Genomic DNA, 24,736 nt, shown 5'->3' with positions numbered 1-24,736 from the left:
TGGCTAACTTTTGTATTTTTAGTAGAGACGGGGTTTCACCATGTTGGCCAGGCTGGTCTTGAACTCCTGGCCTCGGGTGATCCTCCCGCCTCAGCCTCCCAAAGTGCTGGGATTACAGGTGTGAGCCACCACGCCAGGCCTCCCTGCCTTTTTTGTACATCCTTCATCCTCTGCCTAGGGTCCCCTTCTTTCCTGTTGATCTGGCTGACTCCAGCTCAGACTTTGTGACTCAGCTCAGGTGTTGCTTCTACCTAGAAGCCTTTCCTGACCTCCCAAATCTGATGCAGTGCTCCCTTGCATCATGTTCGCCCCTAGTGTGTTGTGGCAGGTAGTCTGGCCCAATCAACACTTACTCCAAATTCCCTTCTCCCTTGTCTTTCTCTACTTAGAAGCTGAAAACAATCATGTAGCCATGGGTGGCCAAGCCACAGTTCGTGAAATAGATGTAGGATGAAGATCCTGGGGAGGGTTTCCCTTTACCTCTTTACTTTTTCACTTCTTTCTTTCTGGAACAGAATGGGGATTGGAGGCATAGCAACCATCTTGAGATCGCAAGGACAAAAGCTACTTAATAAGATTTATAAAGAAGAAAGACAAAAAGATCCAAATTCTTGATGACATTGTTTAAGTGCCATACCAGTTTTGGACTCCTTGACTTTATATTTCATGCCAGGTGACCAAATAAATGTCTTAATTATTCAAGCTGCTATTAGTTAGGTTTTCTGTTACTTTCAGCCAAGCATATTCCTTGGCTGATGCATAAGTATTAATTGGTTGTTTTTCCGTCTCATACATTGGACAAATGAGCTGATGTCTTTTTCTATATTCCCAGTGCCTAACTCTTCTTAGTAAATAGTATGCACTCACTAAATGGTTATATTGAAAGAATTAACTCAGATATGTGGAACAAATGTAATTTCCTCAATTTCCTTTTAAAAAGCCACTTGAAAGAACAATATAAGATTTAAATGGTTGGGTAATAATTTAACTCTGTAACTGTCAAATACAGAATCAAATTAAATACAGATAGCAGCAAAGATTTCTGAAATTCTGGAAAACTCTCATTCCTGTGAAACCACCTCTGTAGCTGAAAGATGCATAGTACACTACTATTCACTGACATCAACTGAAGTCTTCATTTTAAGTAATTATAACTAATGATTTTCTATGACAACTACATAAACTTTAAATATTATGAAGAGTAATACTAGTTATACAGGCTCTTTATTAATACACATGGGATTAAAGGAAATGTCAGGCTTAAATATAAATTCCACAGCCCTGATGTTTAAAAAATCTTTGCCACTCACTTTGGGCTTTTTAAATTATTTTAAATCAAAACTGTACATGTATAAAGTGCATGATATAATGTTTTGATACATATGTACATATTAAACTGTTTTTTACTACAGTCAAGTTAATTAACATATCCATCTCCTCACATAGTTACCTTTCTTTGCAATGAGAACACTTCAGATCTACTTTCTTAGCAAATTTCAAATATGTGACACATGATTTCAACTATAATCCTCATGCCGTACATTACATCTCTAGCGCTTACTCATCTTGCATGACTGAAACTTTGCACCCTTGGACCAACATCTCTCTATTTCTCCCACCCCTCAGGTCCTGGAACCACCATTCTACTCTCAGCTTCTATAAATTCAACGTTTTAGATTCCATGTAAAAGTGAGATTATGCAGTATTTTTCTTTCTGGGTCTGTATTTCACTTAGCATCATATCCTCTAGGTTCATCCATGTTGTCACAAATTGCAGGGTTTCCTTCTTTTTTAAGGTGAAATAATATCCATCAACAGATACTTAGTTTGAGTCTGCATCTTGGCAATTATGAATAATGCTGCAATGAAGATGGGGGTACAGATACCTTTACAAGATACTGGTTTCATTTCCTCTGGATGTGTACCTGGAAGCGTGACTGATAAATCATATTGTAGTTCTACTTTTTATTTTTAAGGAACTTCTATACTTCCTTCCATAATGGCTGTACTGTTTTACACACCCACAGTGTTCAAGGTTTCCAATTTCTCCTCATGCTTGCCCACACTTATCTTTTGTCTTTTTGATAATAGTCATCCCAACAGGCATGAAGTGTATCTCATTGTGGTTATGATTTATATTTGCCTGGTAATTAGTGATGTTGAACACCTTTTAAAATACCTATTGGCCATTTGTATGTCTTCTTTGGAAAAATGCCTATTTAAGTCCTTTGCTCATTTTATCAGGCTATTTTTTGTTTGTTTGTTTTACTAATAAGTTGTATGAGTTCCTTGTAAATTTTGGATATGAAGCTCTTTTCAGATATATGCTTACAAATATTTTCTCCTCATCCATAGGTTGCCTTTTCATTTTTTGTTTCTTTTTCTTTTTTTCTTTTTTCTGACAGAGTCTCACTCACTCTGTCGCTAAGGCTGGAGTGCAATGGCATGACCTCGGCTCACTCCTACCTCCGCCTCCCAGGTTCAAGCTATTCTTCTGCCTTAGCCTCCCGAGTAGCTGGGATTACAGGCATGTGCCACCATGCCCAGCTAATTTTTGGATTTTTAGTGGAGATGGGGTTTCACCGTGTTGGCCAGGCTGATCTCAAATTCTTGGCCTCAAGTGATCCACTGCCCTTGGCTTCCCAAAGTGCTGGGGACGCCACGCCCAGCTTCATTTTTGTTTCTTTTGCAGTGAAGAAGCTTTTTGTTTGTTTGTTTGATGTAGTCTCATTTTTGTTTTTGTTTGTTTGCTTTGCTTTTGCTGCCTGTACCTTTGATGTCTGTCCAAAAAATCATTTCATTTCCAAGACCAATGTCAAGAAGGTTTCTCTCTATGTTTTATTCTAGGAGATTTATGGTTTCAGGTCTTACACTGAAATCTTCAGTCCATTTTGAGTTGATTATTGTGCACATTGTTTTATTAGCTCATCCGTCCCCACAATTTGAACTTCTTGCAACTCTGATAGATTAAAAATGGCAAAAACTATACCTATAGGCTTAATATCAGAAGAAATGACCGTATAAGATGGTATTAAGAGATATGAAGGTTGTTTCAATTACCTATTGTTATGGCTTAAAAGTAACTTAAAATAACAACTATTGGGCCGGGCACGGTGGCTTAAGCCTGTAATCCCAGCACTTTGGGAGGCCGAGTCGGGCGGATCACGAGGTCAGCAGATCGAGACCATCCTGGCTAACCCGGTGAAACCCCGTCTCTACTAAAAAATACAAAAAACTAGCTGGGCGAGGTGGCGGGGCGCCTGTAGTCCCAGCTACAGGAGGCTGGGGCAGGAGAATGGCATAAACCCGGGAGGCAGAGCTTGCAGTGAGCTGAGATCCGGCCACTGCACTCCAGCCTGGGCGACAGAGCGAGACTCCATCTCAAAAAAAAAAAAAAAAAAAAACAACTATTTTATTATCTCTGATTATTCTGTGGAATGATTAGCTTAGCTGGGTGGTTTATCTGTTCCGTGTGATGTTAGTTAGAGCTACAGTTATCCAGAGGTTCGGTTGGGCTGGATGATCCAAGACAGTTCATTCACATGGCTCCAGTTTGTTTTGTCTATTGTCTGGGAATTTCACTGGAGCTGTCAAACACAAGCCTTGATTCTCCTCCATGTGGCTTCTCCATGTGTCTTGGGCTTCTCACAGCATTTCAGCTAGGATCTGAGAATCAGAAAGTAGAAACTACTATTTTTCTTAATGTCTGTACTCAGAAATCCAGGATATCTTTCTGCCACATTCTATTAATCAAAACCAGTCACCAGGCCAGCCCAGGTGCAGAAGGCAGGCAAATAACCTCAGCCTCTTCCTGGGAGCAGCAGCATGCATATTCAGGGAGGGAACAAAGTGCTGTGGCCATCTCTGCAAACTAGTGACCACAAGATAAATCATATAAGCCTATCTTCATAATGCTAGTTTTAGAGCCTCACTGAGCACACTCAAAACTACAAAGAAACTGGACTTTCCACTTGGCAGATATAATTTGAATGGCTACTGTAATAAAGTTAGACTCAATAAAGACTTACAGGAAGCAAAGGATGGTCTGAGTCAGCCATCAGCCCATCGGGATGCCAAAACTTCAGATCTAACAGGTACTATATGTGGTGCTTTCACATATATTTTCTTATCAAATTATTTGAATTACAATGCAAGGATAGTGATAGAATAGTTTATTGTTACCTGCCATTAAAATATCCTTTGCCAAAGCACACAATCCAAATTCCAAACCAAACTCATCAGGACCTGAGTCACAACCCCAAATACTAACACCAATATCCCACACCTTCTCGGTCATTTGACTTCAACAAACATCAGCTAAGGAGAGATATCCTATATGCAAGGATAACGCAAAGAAAAATCGCATTTAGGTTGACTCTGAAATTAATTCAGCAAACTTGCCAACTAGTAAGCCGTCACCACTCAGTACCAGTCAAGTCATCCATTTCAGGAAATTCAAGTTGGTGATATGCACTCAGGTAGCATTGCTGCCTCACAGGGCAAAAATGTCAAGCCAGGACCTAGGCATGTCTAAGGAACCAGGAGCCCGGGTAGTTTAAGAAATGGAACATTTGATTTGAGAAATTTCAAAATGGATAAATAACTTTTCACCAGTATTTCCTTTATAAGCTTAGTGCTTGTCATGGCTAATTTTATGTGTCAACATGACTGGGCCAAAGGATGCCCAGATAGCAGGTAAGACATTATTTCTGTCTGTTTCTGTCCATCTATTTTGCTAATCCAAAATAGAGTAGCTTTTGAATCATTGGACTGAATAAAGATTTGCCCTCACCAATGTAGGTAAACGTCATCCAATTCATGAAGGGCCTAAACAGAACAAAAAGAGGAAGGGTACATTTTCTCTCTTCTTGAGCTAGGATATCCATTTTCTCTTGACCTTGGACATCTGAGCTCCTAGTTATCTGGCATTTGAGCTCTGGGATTTACATCAGCAGTCCCTCTAGTTCTCAGGCTTTCAGAGTTGAACCAGGAATTACACCATCATCTCCCCTGGCTCTCCAGCCTTCAGACTCTAAGTGAATTGCGTCACTGGCTTTCTCAGCCCTGCAGCTTACAGAAGACAGACGGTAGGACTTCTTGGCTTTCATAACCACATAAGCACATAATAAATCTCCTCATATATATCATATTGGTTTTGTTTCTCGGAGAATACTGACTAATCCAGTGCTCAAGGCCTGGCCTGCCTAAATATAGCAATTACTCTCTCCATGTTTACAGAGGTAAGTGATGTTCAGGAAACTTAAGTGTGTGCCAGAGGTCTCTTAGTTGGCCTGTTAATCAGAGAAGCAGCACAGAAGAGTGGCTGTGAGCTTTGGCATTAAACTATCTCAGCTCAAATACTGGCCGTTATCCCTGGCCAGCTGTGAGAGTTTGGACATGTTATTTACTTCTCTGTGCTTCTGTATTTCCCATCACAGAATGCAGATAATGATGAAACCAATTCATGGAGTTTTTGTAGGGAGTACTGAGTTAACATATATAAAACACTTAGAATAGTGCCTGGTACATAATAAGCATCATGTAAGTGTTTGCTTATCAGTATTAGTATAAGTTATAGAAACCCAACTCAAACTTAATAGGTAAAAATTAAAGGAAAATATTAGCTCATATAAGAAGAATATCATCAGAACTGTCTTTTCCCATACCTCTGCTTAATTTCATTTTTACACAGATACTTCCACAGAAGCGGGATGTCCTCTGTAACTTGTAACTGGAGAAGAAGAGGGCATCTTCTTTAGAACTCCAATAACTATCCTCTGAACAGCCTGCTCTGGATCTTGTGCCCAATACTTAGGCTTGTGGGGAGGTAGAAGTGGGGAACAGAGTCAGCCATCCATAATATGGCCTAGTCAAATTACTTTGAATAGGTGAGAAGATGTTGTCCAAAAGAAGAAAGCTGGCCAGACAAAAATGAAAGGTCCTACAATGAATAAGTTGGAGAATCAATAACTGAATTCAAGCCTATCTCACCCTCATGGCCTTTCATCACCCAACTCTCCTCTTTGCTTATTTTTGTTGTTACCCTCCTCCTCATCTGTATTAGTTCATTCTCTCAGTGCTATAAAGAACTGTCCAAGACTGGGTAATTTATAAAGAAAAGAGGTTTAATTGACTCACAGTTCAACATGGCTGGGGAGGCCTCAGGAAATTTACAATGATGGTGGAAGGCACCTCTTTACAGGGCAGCAGAAGAGAGAAGAGTCAGCGAAAGGGGAAAAGGCCCTTATAAAACCATCGGATCTGGTGAGAACTCACTCATTATCAAGAGAACAGCATGGAGGAAACTGCCCCCATGATCCAGTTGTCTCCACCCAGTCTCTGCCTTGACGTGTGGGGATTATGGGGATTATAATTCAAGATGAGATTTGGGTGGGGACACAAATCATACCATATCATCATCACCATAGGGTAACTTTTTAAACTTTTTTCATCTGGCAAAATGTTCAACAACTGGGTAATATTTTACCAGGAGACAAGCCACAGCACAAGTGCATAAGTAGAAAAGAAAATAAATTTCCTGTACTATACTTTGAGAAAAGAAAAAATCCTTCTTACTATTTATATGTAGTCCCTTTCCTCTGAAGAGTGCCAAAGATTTTATAGATGCTAATGTCTCAGAGAGAGGAATAAAACAGAAGAATTTAAACTGTGGCCCAGGCTTGCTACTGCTACTGTGAAGTGACCACTCTACACACATATGGATAAGTGCTCTATCCCAACAATGAACACTTAACTGCCTGAACTACTTTTGGGCCTCATTTAACTTGCCCATTTATGCAACTATAGAAACTATAGATGCCTTTCTCCTAGAGCCATAAAATTTTAGAGTGGGAAAGGACTTTACAGATCATTTGGTTCAATCCCCTCATTTTGCAAATGGAAACAGCTGGAGTCCAGAGAGGGCTATTAAGCAGCACACAGTCATGTAGCAGGTTTATTGCAGGCCCAGAAGTAGAACCCAGGTTTTCTATCCTATTTTTCTATACCATGTTCTTTCTGAAAAAAGCAAGCACTCTCCCTGCCCCACCCCGACCACACACAATTTCCAAAAGCTACTCAGTGATCCCAAACACTATTAATTTCTTTCTTCTTCCATTATGTGGATTACATAAATGTTTGGATGAAATGTGGAAATGAATCATTTATTATGAAATTTCAACAATATGCACTAATTACTACCACCAGGAGGCAATCAAATTTGCTGAAAACGACAAAGTACAGTAGTTAGGGCTGACTTTGTGTGAGTTCTACCTCGGGTGCTTCTCCAGCCTCCAGTAGGAACTCAGTACTTCTGGGGAGCCCTCAAACTCAGGGCCCCACGGACCTATTTCTCACACAGCAAATACACTACCTGAACTGATTTTTCCCTATCAAAAAAAAAAAAAACTGACTTCTTCTGTGGACCATTATCCTGGGACCACACGTTTATATGTGTATATATTTTTTTCCTTTCTTTTTTTTAAAGAGAAAAAAAAGTGAAGTCAAGTGAAACAGTGGGAATAGAGAAGGAACTCTATGTGTATATTTAAATGAGGACTTCTGAGAAATAAGATCGTAACATAAAATTATACCTATTACTACACCTCCCTTTCAAAATTGGATCTGCTTGATACAGTTCTGGTTGTTGTTTGTTTTGCTGGTTTGGTGTCTGATTGCTTGTTTAATGGTCATAGACACAGCCCAGATATTTGTACATGGAAAACCTTACTTCCTAGAATGAATTAGCTACAATCATCTGGTTCTGTGAACAAATCATAAAATGATTTTATATTAAATAATCAGACATACAGGGGCCTTTTGATAATTAGTGAATTTGTTTTCCATGCCTCGTAAAGTGTACTTTCAAATTAAGTAAAAGTTACTTGAGAATGCCCAAGAATCAGGTGGGAAGGCAAATAAAAACTCTTAAATTGACTTGCTAACTATATTCATGTTCCCATCCACTTTTCCTATATGCCATAAAGGAAACGTGCCTCTTGTTATGTTTCTATTCCTCTACTGTCTCTATCCATGTCGCATAAGTTATCCATGTTAGAGACTCCCTACACATGCATTTGTATTATTAATAGTTTGAGACCAAACAGGCATTGTTGATGCCTGAGAGGTCTTTGAACCTCCTTGACTCTCACTCTGCCCATCACAGGCCACTGTCAGTTCCTTGGAGACTCACTGATGGGACTGAGACCAGCTCTCAAGGAAGACAATAGCTTTAGTTCTAGATAAGCTCTATCCAGACTCAAAGTCTATAAATTTCATTTTTAAAGTTTAAGTCTCTGATAATCACTTTAGTGTCATCCTAACTGGTCCCTATATTGAAATTTATTTTTCATCCATCTCCTCCATCTGTGATGCACGTGGAAGGAATTATTCACCGAGCCCTTTTCTTTAGTTAAGGTCAGGAGTGACAAGTTCTGGTGGTGTCAAACATTCTAGCTGTTCTGATTTTCAATTAGTTTCATTGAGATGTTTGCTATCCACTTATGGGGGAAAGGTGTTATGTCTTCTTCACACTGGTCCAAAATAAAGTAGGTGGGACATAGGTTGAGTTATGAGAAAGAGTCAGTCAAATACCATTTCAGCATAATGGACATTATCTAAAAATTAGGATAAGTCCATCAACCTAATGTCTCCTTAATAACAAAACTATACCTTATTCTGATTTTTCTCCCTTAAGAGGTAACCTAAACCTTAAATTTACCTTATGGTTACAGTCTTTCTTTTATAAGTTGAAGCATATTTTGGTCCATTGAGCAAACTCATTCTTATTCATTGCCTTTTAAAGTTGACATTTAACTTGCAGAGCTGTAGAGTTGGCAAGAAGCAAAAGATTGTTTAATATTCAAGAGAGCAGATTCTAAAACACCACAGCATTCTACTGTATGAAACATTCTATAATTAGTGTATATTAACTGAAAGAAAGAATTACATATGGAATTAGTAGGGGCTGTTTGAAGGTGTTCATGTATTTATCTCCTTGTTAATACTCATGAATCACATAAAACAAATGAGTCATTCTAGCAATTCAAACTAATAAGGGCTGATTTTCTAAAAGAAACTATGTCTTCAAATGCATTTACCAAAAAGAATTGAGAACAACTTTTGGCTCTAAAGGCCTTGAACCCCTAAATCAAATAAAATAGGAATAAGCCAAATCCCCTTCTATTATAGTTTGCTGTTCAACGTCAGAAATAATTAATCTATTAACTCAGGAGCTAATTGTGGTGTATTTGCTGCAGGTTAGGCTCTCTTTAGGCACTGGGGACAGAGTTGTGATAGTCTTTCCCTTCGGAGCATTGAATTGAGCAAGAACGAGAAGAAAGCAAACAATTGCAACAAATATTAATAGTGTTTGCATAAAAGAAGCATACAGTGCTATGGGGACCCACAGTGAGGGACCTAACCAAGTTATTGGGGGTGGGGTGGCAGTAGGTATGGGAAGGTCCTCTGGAGGAGGTGGCGAATCAGGTGACACTTGATAACATCAGAGTTAAGATGAGCATCGAATCTTGCTTCCTCAAAAACCTCCACTAAAACTACCATAAAGAAACTTAAGAAAGTGTTTTTCTTTTTTCTTTTTTTTTAAAACCCATAATATGGAGAATAGGAGAAAGGACAAGAGAAACAAATTTTGGAAACTCAAGAGAAGATGGACAAGTGGTTCCTCACTTAGCGGAAAGCTGAATGAATCCTAAGTCAGCAAAGGCCTGTGGGGAGAGCTATCTGAAAAGCAGGTGATGCTCCAAAGCTCTTCCCCCACTGCCAGGTAACTGCCCCTCCCCTTCCTTAGCAGAAAGCTAGAAATTTATTCATCTGTAGGGTAAGAAAGTCCTTAATCAAAAACACAATTCAATTCAGTGACCATACATTATGCACTATTCATATTGATGTCCCTGTCCAATTGCCTTGCTCACTCTAAGAACACAGGCACCAGCCCACTCTTCACCCTTCAGAAGGGAGATTGAAGAGGCTTATCTGGGAATATGACCAGCCCAAAAGGAGAGACTAAAATAGAGTCATGCCAAATAACGCTATTTCAGTCAACAATAGGCTGGACAGCAGGTACTATGAAGACTCCATAAGATTATAATGGAACTGAAAAATTTCTGTTGACGTTGTTGCCTTTGTAATATCCTAGCACAATGCATTACTCTCATATTTGTGGAGATGCTAGTGTAAACAAGCCTACGTGCTGTTAGCTATATAAAAGTGGAGCACATACGATTATGTACAGTATATAATGATACTTGATAACAATAATAAACAACTGTTACTGGTTTATGCACTTACTATACTATGGTTTTTAATCACTATTTTGGAGTATATTTCTTCTACTTATTAAAAAAAATGTGAACTGTAAAACAGCCTCAGGCAGGTCCTTCAGGACGTATTCCAGAAGAAGGCATTGTTATCACAAAAGATGACAATTCCGCGCATGGTATTGCCCCTGAAGGCTTATCAGTAGCTCAACATGTGGAGGTGGACACAATGATATTGATGATCTGGACTCTGTGTAGGCCTAGGCTAAGGTGTGTGTTTGTGTCTTCATTTTTAAGAAAAAAGTTGTAAAAGTTAAAAAAAATATATTTAATAATAAAAGCTTACAGAATAAGGATATAAAGAAAGAAAATATTTTATACCGCTATACAATGTGTTTGCATTTTAAGTTAAGTGTTGCTAAAAGAGTCCAAAAGTTAAAAAAAAAAAAAAAAGCTGTAAAGTAAAAAAGGTGCAATAAGCTAAAGTAAATGTCTTTTTGAAGAAAGGCAAATATTGTTGATGTATTTTTGATGTTTGACCTATCCAAATCTCATACTGAAATGTGATCCCCAATGTTGGAAGTGGGGGTCGGATGAGTGGTGTTTGGGCCATGAGGGTAGGTACCTCATGAGCAGCTTGGTGCCCCCCTTGCAGTAAGGAGAGTTCACATGAGATCTGGTAGTTAAAAAGACGCTGGCACCTCCTCCCCTCTCTCTTGCTCCCTCTGTTGCCATGCAACATTCCTGCCTCCCCTTCACCTTCTGCCATGAGTAAAAGCTTCCTGAGGCCTCACCAGAAGCCAAGAAGATGATGGTGCCATGCTTATACAGCCTGCAGAACTGTGAGGCAAATAAACCTCTTTTCTTTATAAATTACTCAGTCTCAGGTATTCCTTTATAGCAATGCAAAATGGACAAACAAAATTTTTTTATAAATTTAGTGTAGCCTAAGTATACAGTGTTTATAAAGTCTACAGTAGTATTTAGTAATGTCCTAGGCCTTCACATTCATAGACTCACTGCTCACTCAGAGACTCACCCAGAGCAACTTCCAGTCTTGCAGAGCACATGTATGGCACGTGCGCTATACAGGTGAACCATTTTTTATCTTTCATTCTGTATTTTTACTACACCTTTTTTATGTTTAGATATGTTTAGATATATAAATACTTAACACTGCGTTATAATCGCCTACACTGTTCATCACAGTAACATGCTGTACAGGTTGATAGTCTAGGAGCAATGGATTTTACCATCTAGCCTCAGTGTGTAGTCGGCTAGACCATCTGGTTTGTGCAAATACACTCTATGATGTTCACACAACGATGAAATCACCTAACAACACATTTCTTGGAACATATCCCTGACATCACACAATGCATGACTGTACTGGTACTAGGTTTCTTTGAAATAATGACCCACCTAGATTCCTCCAGGGAATCTCCAAGGCAGTAAGCCTCACTCACAGGGTCAGAGCCCCATCTCTTAATCATGGGCAGAGGATTGATTAGCAGGTGACTGAGGAAAATGTCTCTAGCGTGGAAGATGGATACCATACCAACAAATAAAAAAACAGAAAAAAAAGACACCTTGGAGAAAACAGAGAGTATGCATGGGGAAGAAAAAAAATTTTTAAGCTACCATTAAAACTTTCATTAACATCTTCAGATAGAAAAGAGAAGATACTGAAGTCATGAAACCAAAAAAAAAAAAAAAAAAGATCCTACAAAAACAAAAGGATTCAGAAAACAAAAAGATAATTTAAGGGTAGAGTTGAAGAAACAGAGAGGAAAGTAGATCGTAAAGACCAAAAAGAAAGGGTGAAAAAAGACAGGAAAGTTTTAGGATCAGGAAAAGAAATCCAACATTCAAATAAAGGATTTCCAAAAGAGACAACAGAGAAAACACAGCAGGTCAAGAATAAAATAAATCAAGAAAATTTCTCTGAACTGATATGAGTTTGTAAACTGAAAGGTTCACCATGTCCAGCAAAGAATTTAGTATGTATGCATCAATTACTGCTCTAATTGTTTGATGTATATTAACTTGCTTAATCTTCACAACAACCCCATAATGCACAATGCAATCCTTAGAATTTTGTCATACTTAGAAATGTATTTACACATCACTTACTATATGTAATGAAAGTTTATGTTTAGAAAGATGAGTGGATAAGATTTTTTTTTCTTTTGTAGCAAGAATTCTTGCTTCCCTGCCAAAACAGACTTATCTCTTATATCAGTAAAAATAGTCTGTTGTTGTAAAGTCAGTTCTCTTTGTTCATAGTAATGTTCTACGAAGTTGCTGAAACACTGAATTAGCAAATATTGAACCATTGATCTTAGGGGAAGTATAGGGTTAGGTTCCTGCAAGCCTCTGGTCACATTTTCACCACTCAATCAATATAAAACTTTGTTTAATGTCTGTTTCTGCTTAAAGACATCTTATTTTTTGATTTATCACCTTTGAACTTATGACCAACAACACTGCAACTCATGCCTGAATCAAGCTTGTCTAACACATGAGTTTTCTCTGAAAGGCACATCACAGCCTTCTTGCTCTAAGGAACATGGCAGCACTTCAGCACCATGCTTGAGGGATGTCTTAAACGAGATCACCAACAAAAAGCATAAGAGTTTGAAAAACGTGTCACTGAATAGACTGTGAAAAGAACACGTTTATAGAATGAGAGCTGAAACAAGAAGGCAGGGCATCACCCTGTTTGACCTCAGCTGGGACTGTACATATCTGGTGCCTTCCCTTTTTTACCACTCTGCATATGTCCACAAATGACCATGACAGAACTACGAGTATTGACTTGTGGGATGCAAATAGGTAAATTTTACGGAGAACAAAAATTTACAAATACGGAATCTGCAAATAGTGAGGATTTACTGTTGTATTATTATTGTTATTAATGCTATGCATGTGAATGGAGAAAATATTTGGTTAAAGGCAAGTCAAAGATGTCATGTAAAGGGCATTTTGTTGACCTTGGCTCACCCTCTCATACCTTCACCCCTGCAAACAAACCATCTGAATCAGGAAACATTTTGTACAATTGTAGCAGTTTAGGGACTACTAACATTTTGCTCCGATCTGGTGGATGCCTAGGAAAGACAGCTCCAAAACCTGTGGCAGGCAATCCGGTGACCCTAAAACAAGATAACATTTTTTAGAAAACTTGTTAGAGTGTAATGCGTAAACTTTCAAAGCCATGTAAAACTAATTTAGGGGCTGGGTGCAGTGGCTCATGCCTGTAATCCCAGCACTTTGGGAGGTCAAGACAGGCGAATTGCCTGAGCTCAGGAGTTCAAGACCAGCCTGGGCAATATGGTGAAACCCCGTCTCTACTAAAAATACAAAAAAAAATTAGCTGGACGTGGCGGCATGCACCTGTAGTCCTAGCTACTCGGGAGGCTGACGCAGGAGAATTGCGTGAACCTGGGAGGCGGAGGTTGCAGTGAGCCGAAATCATGCCACTGCACTCCAGCCTGGGTGGCAGAGCAAGACTCCATGTCAAAAAACAAAACAAAACAAAAACTAATTTAGGGTTGGATTTTTATGGTGATTACTTTTTAAAGAGTTTTCATGTTTGCAACTTTCATAAAGTTTATAAAACAAAATGTCTCAACAAGTCAATGGAAATTTTAGCATTTTTGTCATTATTTTGACTACCTTTTTCAACAATTACAGTATAAGACAAAAGCTATGTGTCATACACTTCCATGGGGAGGCACTGTACCAGGATGCAGGATGACAGCTATGACGAAGATAGAGCTTCTATCCTCAAAAAACTCTCTACTCCTGAGGAAACGCCTTCATATAAATAACTAGAATGCAAGTCCAACTGTCATGTAGGACATAAAATACTCAGAGGACAAAAATAGAAAAGCAATTAATTCTGATTAATGACAGCTTACCTAATTCTTACTGCATATCAGGCAATACTTCTATGCACACTTCATACTTTATTTCATCTAAATTTCATAACAACCCTATGAAGTAGATGCTTTTGTAATCCTCATTTTACAGGTGAACAAGCTGGGTTATAAACACCAAAAAACTTTTACAGTAAATTGTAGAGCTGGGGTTCAAACCTGGATAGTCAGAACCCTGGGCCAGAAAAAAAAAAAAAAAAACCACATATAAAGAGGAAACGGCATTTTAGCTGGGCCCAGAATAAGTAGAGAGTTGATTGGTAAACAATTGAGGAAAAGAAACTCCCAGACAGAGAGATCAGCATGAGCAGAAAGCATGGAAGCTTGAGACAAATGTGCTTGATGTGTTCCTTTAGTGTGGAACTGGGGTCACTATACCTTTTTGCTACTTATACGAGTCCTTTCTGCATGTCCATATTCTATAAGTAAAGAAAAGTATTAAGAATACCTTTCGATAATCCCAGAGCTCACTGTTTCCTCATTCAATAAGGCCTTGCTCTTCATTTCAGCCCATTCTGTGTTTAAACACACTTGTGACAACTTTTCATGTGTTTCTGATACCCACATCTGGAAACATAGAAGCCACATATAAGAAAAATGAATTCTCACTAAAAATGGTCAGTTACTAAAACATGTGTTTATTGAAGTACATTCTGATTTTAATTGTTGACTCTAGTTGACATTAAAAATAAGTGATAGCTCATAGTTGTCAACTGTTTCATCATAAATATGTAAAAATAGCAATTACTGTATGCTATTGGGAAATAAAAAGCAAATTGGTATTTCTATGAAACAGAAAGAACTGCATTCAGTTAAATATACTGACTCTACCTACTTTCTATTTCCTTCTTTATCCTTCTCAGGGTTGGTATATTTTAAAAATCCTAAGTAGGAAAATCTTTGTAGCAATCCCTTTGTAAATTACAAGGACTTCAGGTAGCATCATCATCATCATCATTATTATTCATTCTCTATCATAGAGCATAATTCAATTAATTACTAAGCAATTATTGCATGTGGAAAATCTGCAAACTGTAAGATGTACTCAAACCAATCGCAGAAACATCAAGGGTAGCATCTCAGGGATCTTAGGAACAAAATTGGATGTCAGGGATTCAATATTTTTTCCATACAAAACTCTAGAAGATCATGAAGCTGGAGTTTCAGAGCCAAGAACCAGAACTCATCACCAAGAAAATCCATTACTTTATGTGAAAGACTAGATTCCCCAAGATATTCATGAAGTCTCAGAACACATTAATACCACTAGATTTTCTGGTTTGTTTGTTTGTTTCTTTTTTTTTTTTTTTAAAGAGAGACTACTCTTTAGAAAACCAGAGCCTTCAACTGCAAGAGTATCATGGCTATAGTCTGATGCTTTGGGTCCATTTTGCTTTAGTAAAAAGGCTTTGCTGTAACTGGGAGTCCAGCCTAGTCAAAATCATTTTGATTAAGTCTCTGGTGCTGGTTCCCTGGTCTACTCCATGGCTCTCTAGATCCTCGGCTTCTCAGAGCACTGCTCTCTAAGACCTCAACCTCCTGAATTACTATCCTCCCAGCCAAATTTCCCAGCCTTGATCCATATACCCTTAGCTCACTACTCTTCTTCTTACATGTTCAGGCTCCAACGTCAATGGTAGATGACACTACACTAGGTCTTATTTATTTTAACAGCAAAAAAAAAAAATCTTTTGAGAAAAAATTAGTAGCCACCACTTTGTTTGAAGGTATAAGATAAACCAAAAAATTAAGCTTAGATTGCTGCTCAGCCTTTTGGCTAAGATCAAGTGTAAATATTAAGCTTAGATATGCTCAGATGATTTTTAACAGTAAAATATTTCAGCAAATCAACCAACTCTTTGAAAATCATATGAAACAAAGATATTGCCAAACATAAAATAAAGCAGTAAAAGGAAACAGATAATCATAGCATTAGTGGAGGAGAATGAGTGCTTATTCTGTGCCAGACAATGTACTAAGCACTTTAAAAGCATTATTTTAATACCTTCTCAAAGCAACCCTCTGAGTGTTATGTATTAATATCAGTCATGGTATCAGAAGGGAAAAACATCATATTGGGAACCGAGGAGAACTTAATGAAGGATCTCTTTATAAACGTGTGGGAACCATTAAGAAAATCAACACTATTGAAGCACCCTGAGGATAGCAATAGTGGAGAACCTTGGGGGTGGAACAGTTACTGTAACACAGAACAACCTACAGCTATAAAGTGAGGGTCACCTGATAGTTGTATCTTTCAGAACAGAAACCCAGCCACTGCCAAACCATGGTCCTACAGGGAGGAAATCACAGGGATAAGTGTCCAAGCTCCCTCTCCTCCCACCTCTGGTCACCTGCCAGTGCCTCCCATGGGCCCATCCCAGTGGAAAGCCAGAAGGCAAGGAGCTCATTGTAGCCAACCCTAGAGGTCAGTCTCCTTGGCACAAAGCAGGGTGAGAAGAGTGGAGAGTGGATCTGGAGGTGCAAATGAAGAACACTTGGTATAATTTATTTCTGTTTTATAAAAGAGAAAACTAAGGCTGGAAGGGATTAAGTAATGCCCAGGCAAATCAGCCAAAAAGTAGAAGCTCCACAATTTAAGACTCATGCAGTCTGCCTCATTCATTCATCCATCTATCCACATCTATTAAGTGCCAGGCATCATACTAGGTTCTACGACTAGATTTGTAAACAAACACCAGAGGCTATACTAGCTATAGCATAGTAGGTTATAGTAAATCGTGGGGATAATGATAATAACAGCACATGGCCAGAAACCATTCTAAATGTCTTCACATTAAATGCTTGTGACAACTCTACAATTCTCACTTTACACATAAGGAAATAAAGATATGAAAAGTTTGAGACTCTTGACTTAAGTTACAACCCTGTAAGTGGTAGAGCCAAGAATTAAAGAGAAGCCATCCAACTCCAAAGACAACTCTTAACTTCTGTCTCCTGTATCAGTGGCAAATGTTATCTTCCAATATTAGACATTCCTTCTTCATCAATAGAATCCCCAAACTTTAGCTGGGTGCCTGGTGTGGCAGACCACATTTTTCAGATTATTTTACTCTTAGATATGATCAGTGACTAGTTCTGGACAATTGAGCATAAGTGGAAATAGTTGTTTCCTGGAAACAACTTCCAGGAAAAGTCCTTCTTTTCTTTTCCTTCTTGCTGCCTGGAATTCGGACATAATGACTGGTTTCCAGCAGCCATCCTGAGTCCTACCCAAGGATGACAGAGCAGAAAACTGGAAGGAATTGGTCTCTGACAATACATAGAACTTTCATACCAGTCCTGCTATCCTCCAGACCCTTTACATGAAATAATACAACCCTATATGAACAGCCTCTGTTGATTTTCAGTGTCTGTTGCATGTAGGCAAACCTAATCCTACACCATCTCAATGTGAAAAAATCACTTTGGTGCAGAAATGTTCATAACCTGACATAAGGATGGTACTTCATAAAAGCACTTCCATATGTTTAAAAGTCTTTTGGGCTTTGTATATATGTATATCACAGACTGGAGATTGGCAATTTGGTATGTGAGATAGCTAAATTAGCACAGCACAAACTCGTAGGATAATCACTAAAATTTCCATTTAATTTACATAATAAAATCTAGCTTGAGACAAATGATAATATAGAAAATATCTAATGTATAGAGGAAGCTCATTTCATAATGTCATTCATATTCCCTGTTTTCCTGAGTATGAATTATTTTTAAATCCCAATTTCTATTCTTCTAGAATGAACTCTTCCCATATGTGCTGCACTTACGGGAAGAAAATTCAGTAGACACATAACCTGGGTGACTGGTACAGGGAATGAGGAGAACACTTATGACTTCTCCTCAGGTTATATATTTCAGGTTGGCCAGACTGTTCTGCTGGCAAGATTCATTTTAGATAGTCCCCAACTGACAATTCTTTCTTGGTTCTTTACAGGCACCCAGAAAGTATATTCCTCTGACCAACAGTGAAGGAAGCTGTGTTGGTCCGTTTTCATGCTACTGATAAAGACATACCCAAGACTGGGCAATTTACAAAAGAAAAAGGTTTAATGGATTTACAGTTCCACTAGGCTGGGGAGGCCTCATAATCTTGGCAGAAGGCAATGAGGAGCAAGTCACATCTTACATGGATGGCAGCAGGCAAAGAGAGAGAGCGCGCACACTTGTGCAGGGGAACTCCAGTTTTTAAAACCATTAGATCTCATGAGACTTATGCACTATCATGAGAACAGCATGGGAAAGACCTGCCACCATGATTCAATTATCTCCCACTGGGTCCCTCCCATAACACGTGGGAATTACAGGAGCTACAAGATGAGATTTGGGTGGGGACACAGAGCCAAACCTTATGAGAAGCTCAGGTACTTCTCACATCAAGCTTTTCCCTCTGATGCCACAGGCTGCTTCTGGAACCCTCCAGTCTGTAGCCTTTTGTCAAGCATGAGTGAGACCCCAGTGCATCAGGTTTCCTGGGTGGTATCATTGAGGCCCCACTCTCAGGGTGGAAATTAAGGGGACACACTTCCCACCCCTACCCCTTAGAAGATTAGAGGGGTTGGATTCACAGCATGTACTCTTTCTCCAGACAACTCCTCCAACTTCTAAACTCTTTTGACCAGATCTCTTCGATTTCAACCTTTTTTGTTTGTTTTTAAATCATTAAGGTGAATGAGACACCAAGAAGCTCAAAACTCAGTTACTGCCCAAATAATTTGCATGTTTGGCATGAGTGGGTTGGCATCTCACTTACTTAGAATAAAGGAGGAGTTGGCATCTATTATCTTAGATCTTCAGTCATAACTAAGGAACAGTCTTATTTTAGCCTGTTAAGTAGCATTCCCCCTACCAACTGTAGCTTTTCTGCACCATTGCCAAAAAAAAAAAAAAAAAATACAAAAGTTTGATTATCTTTTAAAATAATCACAAAGACCGTATTTATTTCTCAGAAGTGTTGTCCTTGGAAATCCTCACTGTTTCACATCTCGGTTAACTCAGTAGTGCCACGTAAAGATTCTAAAGGATCCAAGAGAGGTCTCTGAAAATGTAACTGCTATTATTTTGAACAACTGAGACTCATAGGGGGCAATCAGAAAAATAATTGTATTGTTTTCCACAACTACCTCTTCAAGAAAGCTTTTGTGAACTTATTCCTTCTTCTTCTTCTTTATTTTTATTTTTATTTTTTAGAAATAGGGTCTCACTGTTATCCATGCTGAAGTGTAGTGGCACATTCATAGCTTACTGTAGCCTCAAACTCATGGACTCAAGCAATCCTCCTGCCTCAGCCTCCCTAGTAGCTAGGACTACAAGCGTGCCCCACCACACCTGGCTTAGGGGATGCTCCTTTTCCTCTGTCTAGCAGAAATAAATTTATAACAAGTCTCATTTTTTCCTGATCACTCTGAGATAATAAAACCACTTCTTGTCACAAAATAGTCTTAATTAAATATTTAATATTAGTAAAATAAGCACAAAAGACTCTTCTAATTGTCTGGGGGAAAAGAAAAGCAGAGCAGGTGGAGAAATAATAAATTATCCAACCCGGCCTACCCCTCACACCCTCTGCCTACTTACCAGCCTAGAGCAGGTTATAGCTGGAGGAAGAGAAAAGCTTTAACTCTAAATGAAATCCATCATTTTGATGAGATATTTTAATTATTGAAATGTGACCAATAGGCTTTTTATTATCTGAGATTGACCATAAAACCTAAGGAAGCTGCATAGGATTTTGTCCAAGCATAAAGGAAGAACTGACTCCACAAAGCAGGATAAATAGGCAGTGGAGGCAAAAAATATGGATGTGTGTGTCTCTGCGTGTTTGTGCGTGCAGGTGTGTGTGTATGTACGTGCAAGTGATTGCCAAATTTAAGTCTCATTTGTTCAACGTAACAGTTACACCTGCTTAAGCAAACTAATATACATGAAAAATTAAAGTCTAATCTCTGTAAGAGTTAAATTAGGGCATGATTACTGATGTAGAAAAGGAGCAGCAAATGTGAGTGATGGGATCAAAATGCTGGGTGGCCCGCTTTCATTCCCATCCCAAATGTCTGGAAATGACAGAGAAGATACTTGCTAGAATAAATAGACTCAGAGATGCAGCAGAAAACTGGGGAAGTACACTCAGTGGGCCACAATTGATACAGAATTCCTAACACAGGAAAGCCAGATGTGATTGTGGTGATATTGGAAAAGCTGATCCAAAGTTGTTCCAGGAGAGAATGCTGAAACCTGTGACATCAACCGCAAGCTCCAAGATTACCGAGACAGGAAGCAAGAGGAGACCCTAGCTCAACAGCCTACTGTCCCCAAACATCTTCCTTTCCTCTGCAATGGCATTTAAAATTATTCAATTTATAAACATTTTATCTGTATACCCCTTTCAGGTGCTGACATATGAATGCAAGAAGCATCTATAAGATTATAAGATTATACTGGTCAAAATACCATCCTACAATGTCAAAGAAAAAAATACTTGAACCAATTAAGTAAATAATTGAATTTCCCATATCTGGTATAATTATATCCTTTGTATCCCTTTTAGGAACATTAGTTTTCAAATGTGATATTTTTATTCACTAAAACAGCTCATATTTAGGCTTATTTGGCTAGTCTTAATCTATTCATAAAATGAATGCTAATATACTTTTGTACTATTCATTTATTTGCCATTTTTAAATCCACACTGTCTGTGATGCTGTTAATATTAGCCTAATTTGCTCAACAATGTTGTCCTGTTAGTTCCAAAAATGCCTTGGCATTGAGCCACTAGCTGTATAAGAAAAATCTGTTTGATGAATTGTTTATGTATTTCTTTGTTCATTTATGCCTGAAAAGTTCTCAGCTTCTATGACACAGCATCATATATGCTCTGTACTTAATCCTTCTAAATTTATGGGATTCAACATGCACCCTTTCTCAGAAGTAGTCTTTGTCCTCCCAGTGGCTCTCACTTTAGTATCAGCCTCACATGCTAGGAAAGTAACATAAGTGATTGTGATAGGGCCTTTGGTAGTGTTGTGAGGATCCTTGGGTGAGAGGCTTTACAAGTTGAAGCAACGATAACAGACATGCTCTTGATGATTTTAGTTTGCGTGGAATTCACCCTGGTAGAGATATGTAGCACCTGAATAAAGTCCAGGTAAAAGACCATAGTTTAGAATGCTATTACCCACTAAGCTTAGAATAAGACAATCAGGGCAAGCCCAGTGTCTTGAATTACTGTTCTCCTGTGAATCTATTTCCCCAATGGCCTTACTTGGCCTCCTGAAACCAGAGGGACCGTTGAAGTAGGAAATCAATTATCCCACCTTTGAAACCTGAATGGTATGTTTCCAGATTCTGCCAAGAGATGGTTCCTTTAGGATTCAGCTCCAGAGCTTCAAAGGAAACCATACCCAAACCTCCCTCCAACCCATTTCAATTCAGGTGCACCTCACAGCATCCTGATGTTCTTAGCATCCATCATACCCTTTGCCACCATGGTTATGTGTTCCCATTTCCCCTAGGAACCTATGAGTTCCTCATATACAGAGACCAATTTTTGAATTATGTTTCCTACCCTAGCACTTAGCATCATGCCTGGCAAAGTAATGGGGCCTCAAAAAATGTTTGTTGAATGTAGAACTTCTTCCTTTTATCCTCTTCCCTTTCTCCCTCCTCCCCTTCCTTCCTACCTTCTTTCTTTGTTTCCTTCCTTCATCCTTTCCTCTCTCCCTTACTTCCTTTCTTCCTTCTTCCCTTTCTTCCACAAATATTTATTGAGCATCCACTATGTTCTAGGCACTGTTCTCGGAACTGGAGATAAAACAGGGAACAAAACAGACCAAAGTCCCCACTTTCATAGAGCTCGTATTCTAACAGGAGGTGACAAATGATTAACAACTAAATAAATCTGAAATATGTCCAGTCATGTAAGTATCATGAAGAAAACTAAAGTAAGGAAAGGGGATAGAGAGATACGATAAGAATGGACTGCTCATTTACATACAAAAGGGTAACTGGCTCATTGAACAAGTGGGACTTACAAGTATGTACAATCAGAAAACAAATCTACTTTTCCTCCATCACTGCCCATCCACAGTCATTTGGAGGGACTAGTTCTTTCTCACGCTCCTTGATGAAATATAAGACAGGTCCCAGGGCGTTTCTGGTTACTCTCAGATAATACAAAACTTCTCTGGCTACTTTGTCCCAAGAGGATTTTCACTGAGGTAAGTAAAATGCCAGTCCCATATAATAGTCAAAACTTCACAAGTCATGGAAAGATTCTCATTCCTCCACCTTGGGGCGGCTTCGGCCTGACCCACTATATTAGGAACAGGGGGCACAGTTGGCTTCTTCTCAATTATCCCACTTGGACTTCTTCCCTATTCCCCACCTCCCTCTATCTCCTTGGGGACTGATGCCAAGGATGTGTGGAGATGAGGAAGAAAGAGAGGTAAATGCAGGAATGGCAGAATGTAATCTTACTTTGGTTTCCCTTGGGCATGTTTATCTTTGACCCTCTCTGGCACTGGTGAATGTTCAAAGATGACTTTCTTGGGATGTTCTGGTAGACTTTGGGATCACCTCTGGGAACACTGAACGGCATGTCTCATGATAGAAGATGCCTCCGGCTAGACTTAAATGTCTTGCCTCGGCTCCTGGAAACCCAGCTAGGTCCCTCCCATCTCTCCCTTTTTTCCTTCTACAAATATTTATTGGGCACCCACTATGAGGTGCTCTTTCACAGGTTCTGAAACGACGCCACATCATTTTCTTCTTCCCCGTGATCCACACTGGATCCACAAGAGGCACATCTGGTGCGGAGGATTCACACATCCTTGCTCCACCTCTAGGGGAGCTGGCTCTGTCTTTTCTGCTCTGCTTCCTCTAACCAGTCACCAGAGCCTTATGTCTAACTTCGTGAGGCACACAAGGGTCCTTGAGATGAGACTTAGAGCACACTCTTTCCAAAACCCTCTCTGTACTAACAAACTCCTCTTTAGGCTTCTTGCATTTCAATTATCTTATATCCCTCATGTGAGTGGGAGCCAATTAGCACCATCTTCTTTGAGGATCTTGCTTAAGTGACCTAATTATTTACTTTGGCACATGAGGCTATTGTTCTGTTCTTAGACTTTTAGAGCCTTAGCCAAAATGTAGACAAAAGTAAGTCCCATTTTAAACTCTGCTACAAATAAATGATGCTCACATTAGCTCCTGCAGCAGCATTTAAGGACAAGGACACCTTCAATCAGCTAAATGAAAATGCGGTGGATGCACAAAGCAGCCATTCAGCAGCAATCTTGCAAAAAAACCAAAAATGTTAAGAAGGCATTCAGAAGGGGAAACAGATGGGAATAGGGCTAGCCAGCATGTGTGTGGACATAATTCAGGAAATAGGACAGAAGTTATGGCTAAGATGTAAGAAATCAAAGCCCCAACACATATGCAGTGAGATATACAATATCCAAGCCAGAGCAAAAATAATCAGGTCTATTTTCTATAAGGAAGGTGCAGTATAGTGGGGTAAAAAGGCCAGCACACTAGACATGGAAAAGTTTGGTACTCCAAGAGGCAGTTTGGAAAAGTCTCTAAGATCTTAGCGTTTAAAGCCAGAGAAGAACAATGGATTTTAATTTGTAATACACTTTCTAGTTGTTTGACTTTTCACCAGTGATTAAGTTTCACTTGTTCTCAGTTCCCTCATCTATCCAATGTGGATCACGTATGAGACCTGCCTGAAGAGCTGTCCAGAGGATGAAATGAAATGTTTTTAATGGAACCATCTTGTTGAATTGATCCTATTGCATCAATAGGATGCAATCATAAAGGAATTTCATTTTAATCAGACTGCCCCTTCCCTCCCACAGCAAGTTATTTCCTTTTGTTTAATAAAAGTCTTAGGCAAGTCTCTTCTTGGCCACTGCTGTCTCTGCCCCAAGGGCAGTGTATTCCCTCTTTCTGCTGTGCCATATCAGGCATGACTTCTAACATTTAAGTTTTTAAGCATGTGCCTAGACCCCATGTCCTCTAAATTCCAGGACATACATATTAATTTCTCTGAGTGGTTCCCTTGAAACTCCTCTCAACTGGAGAAAGAGGGGCACAGGACCCACAACTACATTAATCCTTTTTTAATTCTTCAGTCCCTTGTCTTCAAGGACATAACTACTCATACTGGTTTAATCTAATTTAGTCTCTTAGCAGGTCCTGCCTAGATGGCCTGGATTTTTGCTTTAAGGCACGTGGTTCCTGCCAACTATCAAGAGTGTCTTTAGGCCCTTATCAAAACTCTGTGACAACAGGAAGACGGACTTGCCCATCCTCTTGCTACATCCAGCCTCATACCTGGCATGTGAAGGTGTGGGGGCTCGGTGCCAGTATCCCCTCCTTCTCTTTACACTTGAGACCTTGGGTGAGTCATTTAAGATCTGCAAGTCTAGGTTTAGAACTAGAATAATAATATATTTCTTGACAGCTTTATAGCTTTGTTGTGAAGAATGAAAAACA

General features: G+C 39.1%; 1 protein-coding gene across 2 annotated transcripts in view; it reads right to left on the bottom strand.

Annotated features, from left to right (window-relative positions):
- LOC105516633 (chromosome unknown open reading frame, human C9orf135) overlaps positions 1–24,736 on the bottom strand; it is an 83,960-nt gene that overhangs the window by 32,870 nt on the left and 26,354 nt on the right. For both annotated transcript variants that reach the window (XM_011948895.1, XM_011948896.1), the window contains exons 3-4: positions 14,667–14,785; positions 13,364–13,432 (exon numbers count right to left, since the gene is read on the bottom strand). In XM_011948895.1, coding sequence (XP_011804285.1) covers positions 13,364–13,432; positions 14,667–14,785 — 188 coding nt within the window. The remainder of the gene's footprint in view (positions 1–13,363; positions 13,433–14,666; positions 14,786–24,736) is intronic.

Source organism: Colobus angolensis, unplaced genomic scaffold, assembly GCF_000951035.1.
Source record: "Colobus angolensis palliatus isolate OR3802 unplaced genomic scaffold, Cang.pa_1.0 Scaffold286, whole genome shotgun sequence".
Taxonomy (NCBI): Eukaryota; Metazoa; Chordata; class Mammalia; order Primates; family Cercopithecidae; genus Colobus; species Colobus angolensis.
This window is presented reverse-complemented; position numbering and strand designations above follow the sequence as displayed.